A 4,880-nucleotide genomic window follows, 5' to 3' on the forward strand; every position below is an offset into this window, starting at 1 on the left:
AAACCAAGCCATAGCAAGATAGGCTATCAGTGAGAACACAGTGATGGCAATGTAAAAGGAAACCAATGACCCATAGAAGAATAAAGTAATTAAAAGAAAAAATTTTTTAAGCAGAAAGAAAAACCTGTAAACAGATCAAGGTCTGATTTTTGATCGCTAGGCGTGTCCTTCAGCCAGGACCAATGGGGTACCATGTTCTGGCCCCAGAGTCTGTCCTTTGTACTCCCTCAAGGGCTCTCTGCTCTGCTCCCACGGTTGCTCTGCCACACGCTTTTGTGATTTGCCTCGGTGTCTCAGGGTCAGTCTGGGCCAGTCCTGACAGTGAGTCTCCAATGTTGTCCCCCTTAGAGCCCGGGGCCATCAAGAGACAGCATGTCTCGTGGGATCAGCCATATTGTCCACTCTGTCCATTGGCTGTTCAGAGCAAGGATGTTGTCCTCCAGGCCTGGTGCATCAGGATGTGCTCCACTCTCTCTACCTCCCCCTAAGTGCTCCGATTTGCTCTGGTCAGACATGCCCCTCTCCCTTAGCTGCAGCTTCATTGCCGTCCTCTCAAGTAGATTCTTCTGGGGGGAGGGGCAGTTGTCCACATAGCTGGCATGGGGATTTCTTTATTCTTGTAGACCAGTCGTTTGAAGCTCTATCTGCATTTAAGACCACTTGTGAATATTTTTTCAAGCCTTTTAAGACAACTTTAAACATTATCAGGTTGACTCAGACCGGAGCGACTCCATGTGCACCGAGTAGCACTGTGCACTGTAAGGTTTCCTCTCACTGGCTGAGTTTCCATAAGAGGTCTGCATGGCCTTTCTTCCGAGGCATCTCCGTGTAAGCATCTCCGGGTAAACGCAAAGCTCCCACCTTTCAGTTAACTGGCTCTCCCTTAACAGCTTGATTGAGTATGTCACCCATTTGAAGGATACAAGTCGTTGAGTCTTGGCAGCCCTTACTGCCTTAATTTGGAGAACATTTTCATCACCCCCAAGGAGAGCCCCCTACTCATTAGCAGTCACACCCCACTTCCTGCCATCACCACTGTCCTAAAACTCAGAAAACTGTTCATTGATCTGTCTTCTGCCTCTATCAAACAAAAGCGAGCCCACTTCCATCAAATGCATTCCGACTCACAGCGACCCTATAGGATAGGTAGAACTGCCCCTGTGGGTTTCAGAAACTATAACTTTTTACTAGAATAGAAAGCCTTCTCTTTTTCCCTTGGAGCAGCTGGTGGTTTTGAACTGCCGACCTTGTTAAGAGCCTAGCATTCCACTCACTATATACGCCTCCAGGGCTCCTTTTGTTTTTCTAGATTTGCCTATTCTAAGCATTTCATATAGGTATAATCCTACAGTATATGGTCCTGTCCTGTGTGCCTGCTTTATTTCACTTAGAATATTGTTTTCAAGGTCCATACATCATCATAACAAGTATTAAAATCTCATTTTTCTATATAGCTGAATAGTTTAGTCCACGGTATATATGTGCTACATTTTATTGATCCTTTCACCTGTTACTGAAGACAAGTCATCTCTACCTTTTGGCTATTCCAGGAGTGCATTGTGAATGTTGGTATAGAAGTATCTGTGCTCCTGCCTTTAGTTCTCTTGAGTGCACACCTAGAATTTAAATGCCAAGGTCATATTCTTTTTTTTTTTTTTTGGTCATATTCTTTAACATTTTGAGGAACTGCCAGATTTTGTTGCAACAGTTTTACCTATCAATCCACAGTGGACAGGAGGTCCAGTTTCCTCTTTATGTTGTTACAGGGTAGACCCAAGTGTGTACCCACAGGAGCCATTCTAGTGGGAGTACAGTGGTATCTGACGTTGGGTTTGATTTGTATCTCCCTAATGACTAGAACAGTGGTTCTCTGCCTTCCTAATGCCATGACCCTTTCATACAGTTGTGGTGATCCCCCCCATCCATAACCTTATTTTCATTGCTACTTCGTCACTGTCATTTTGCTACTGTTATGAATCGGGCAACCCCTGTGAAAGGGGTTCAGCTGGAAAATAGGCCTTACTGAGGGAGTGGACTTCTTTTCATATAGTGGGTTTTATTAAGATGACAGGAGTGTAAGCTATTACTTATACAGTATAAGCTATTTATATAGACCTTAATTTATGTGACTAATTTTCTTCTCATCATACTCAGAACATAATTGTTGATGCCCCTTGTAAGTTATTTTTAGCATCTTTTCCAAGTTCTATTTTTGAAATCAATCGTAGTTTTGAAATTGCTTATGATAGTTTTGCTACTGACCTTGATTGAACACCCTGTGTTTTGTTCACTGTATGGTGAATTACAATCTCAATTCTTTTAGGACACCATGCAAAATTGAGCCCAGTATCAACCACATCCTAAGCACCAGAAAGCCTAGGAAGGAGGAAGGAGACCCCTTACAAAGGGTTCAAAGCCATCAACAAGAGTCTGAAGAGAAGAAAGAGAAGATGATGTATTGTAAGGAAAAGATATATGCAGGAGTGGGAGAGTTCTCTTTTGAAGAAATCCGGGCTGAGGTTTTTCGGAAGAAATTGAAAGAGCGCAGGGAAGGTATGTGTGTGGATCTATATCACATTTGTGAAAACAAATTAACTTTATTGTAGGAACATTGGACTGTGAGGTATGACGTCTAAAGAAAATAGCTCGATTATATGTACCGTTATGGGATGTTCTGTGGTTGTACTCTTTCTGTATTTATACTGAACTCCCATTGCTACTTTCCTCATGGAAGAAAACCAAGCCTATGTTCAGAAGGCGAGGGGGAGGAGAAGCAGTGAGCCAGGGGAACAGTTTTCCCCATGCACTAGCAGGGAGCTCTGTGTGTTCATTGTCAGACCTCCCTCCTCAGTACTTGCTCTAACGTTGCCTGAAATACCCCACTTTGCCGTTGATACTCTGCTTGGAATTTCTCCAAGGGCTTAATTAGGTTAACTCCTCAGTCACATAGGTCATAATATCTTAACAAACAATAGAAATCACTATCATTTCAAATTATGGCAGGCTTTGTAATACATTAAGGAGCCCTGGTGGAGCTGTCAGGTAAGCACTGGACTGCTATCAGGGGTTCTTTTTTTTTTTTTTTTTTTTTTAGGGGCTCATACGACTCTTATCACAATCCATACATACATCAATTGTGTAAACCACATTTGTACATTCATTGCCCTCATCATTCTCAAAACATTTCCTTTCCACTTAAGCCCCCGGCATTAGATCCTCATTTTTTCCCTCCCACCATGCCCCCCCCTCCCTCATGAGCCCTTGATAATTTATAAATTGTTTATTTTGTCATATCCTGCCGTCCGACGTCTCCCTTCACCCATTTTTCTGTTGTCCGTTCCCCAGGGAGGAGGTCACATAGAGATCCTTGTAATCGGTTCCCTCTTTCCAACCCACTCTCCCTCTACCCTCCCAGTATTGCCACTCACACCACTGGTCCTGAAGGGATCATCCACCCTGGATTTTCAGTTCCTGTCTGTACCAGTGTACATCCTCTGGTCTAGCCAGACTTGCAAGGTAGGATTCAGAGCATGATAGTGTGTGTGTGTGTGTGTGTGTGTGTGTGTGTGTGTGTGTAGGGGGGGCGGGGGTAGGAAGCATTTAGGAACTAGAGGAAAGTTGTATGTTTCATCGTTGCTACATCGCTCCCTGTCTGGTTCATCTCCTCCCTGAGACCCCTCTGCAAGGGGCTCTCCAGTTGCCTACAAATGGGCTTTGGGTCTCCACTCCGCACTCCACCCATCATTCACTATGGTAAGATTTTTTGTTCTGATGATGCCTGATACCTGATCCCTTCGACACCTCGTGATCGCACAGGATGGTGTGCTTCTTCCATGTGGGCTTTGTTGCTTCTAAGTGTTTGATTCTGCAGGTCTCTCATTCGGGGAATATATGTTTACAATGCTTAGTGGTTCTTTATCTACCATTCCCTTGAGCATTATATAGTGTCCCTCCTTATCTTTTTTTATGGTTTGCACTTTGAGGTCAATTTTATCCGAGATTAGGATTGCAACCCCTGCTTTTTTTGAACTGCTGTTTGCTTGGTACGACTTTCTCCAACCTTTGATTCTCAGCCTATTTTTGTCTGTAGCCTTGAGATGTGTCTCCTGTAGGCAGCAGATTGATGGATTGTGTTTTCTAGGCCAGTCTGCTACTCTCAGTCTTAATGCCTGAGTTCTGGGCATTGATATTCAGGGTTATTATCTCCATCTGTGGACTCTGTGATGTCATCTTATACCTTTTGTGTTGGGTGTTTTCCTACTTTCCTTTCTCATTAGCGTGTTGTGCATTTGTGTGTGTGTATCATTCTTGGCTTCTTTCCCTCCTTAAGCCAATGCTATTTTGGGGGCTGTTTTATCTTTGTTGCCCTCTGGGTGAGGTTGTTCTATGTGGCGGGCTCTTATTTATGCTTGGTGAGTGTTGTTCTTCTGCGTATACTGGGTCGGCAAGGATCTTTTGTAGGGCTGGGTTTCTTCTAACGTATTCTTTGAGTTTTTCCTTGTCTGGGAAGACTCTCACCTCTCCATCTATCTTGATCAATAATTTGGCTGGGTAGAGTATTCTTGGGTTTGCGTTGTTTTCCTTCAATTTTTGGAATATTTTACTCCACTCTCTCCTCTTCTTCATAGTTTCTGCTGATAGGTCTGAGCATATTCTTATTTGGGAACCTTTATATATGATTGCTTGTTTTTCCCTAGCTGCTCTCATGATTTTCTCCTTTTCCTCAAAGTTAGATAATTTAACTATTACGTGCCTTGTGACTTCTTCTTGGGATTCAGTCTAGCTGGTGTTCTTTAAGCCTCCTGAATGGTTGCCTGGTTTTCATTCATTAAGCTGGGGAAGTTTTCCTCCAAGAATGCTCTCACTATTGTTGCAGATGA

At 43.3% G+C, this 4,880-nt stretch overlaps 1 protein-coding gene across 2 annotated transcripts in view; it reads left to right on the plus strand.

Moving 5' to 3' along the window:
- BUB1B (BUB1 mitotic checkpoint serine/threonine kinase B) overlaps positions 1–4,880 on the plus strand; it is a 72,974-nt gene that overhangs the window by 38,118 nt on the left and 29,976 nt on the right. For both annotated transcript variants that reach the window (XM_004712749.3, XM_045287998.1), the window contains exon 9: positions 2,324–2,553. In XM_004712749.3, the coding sequence (XP_004712806.3) occupies positions 2,324–2,553 (230 nt within the window). The remainder of the gene's footprint in view (positions 1–2,323; positions 2,554–4,880) is intronic.

Source organism: Echinops telfairi, unplaced genomic scaffold (assembly GCF_000313985.2).
Source record: "Echinops telfairi isolate 266 unplaced genomic scaffold, ASM31398v2 ScPeMD7_18;HRSCAF=68, whole genome shotgun sequence".
Classification (NCBI taxonomy): Eukaryota; Metazoa; Chordata; class Mammalia; order Afrosoricida; family Tenrecidae; genus Echinops; species Echinops telfairi.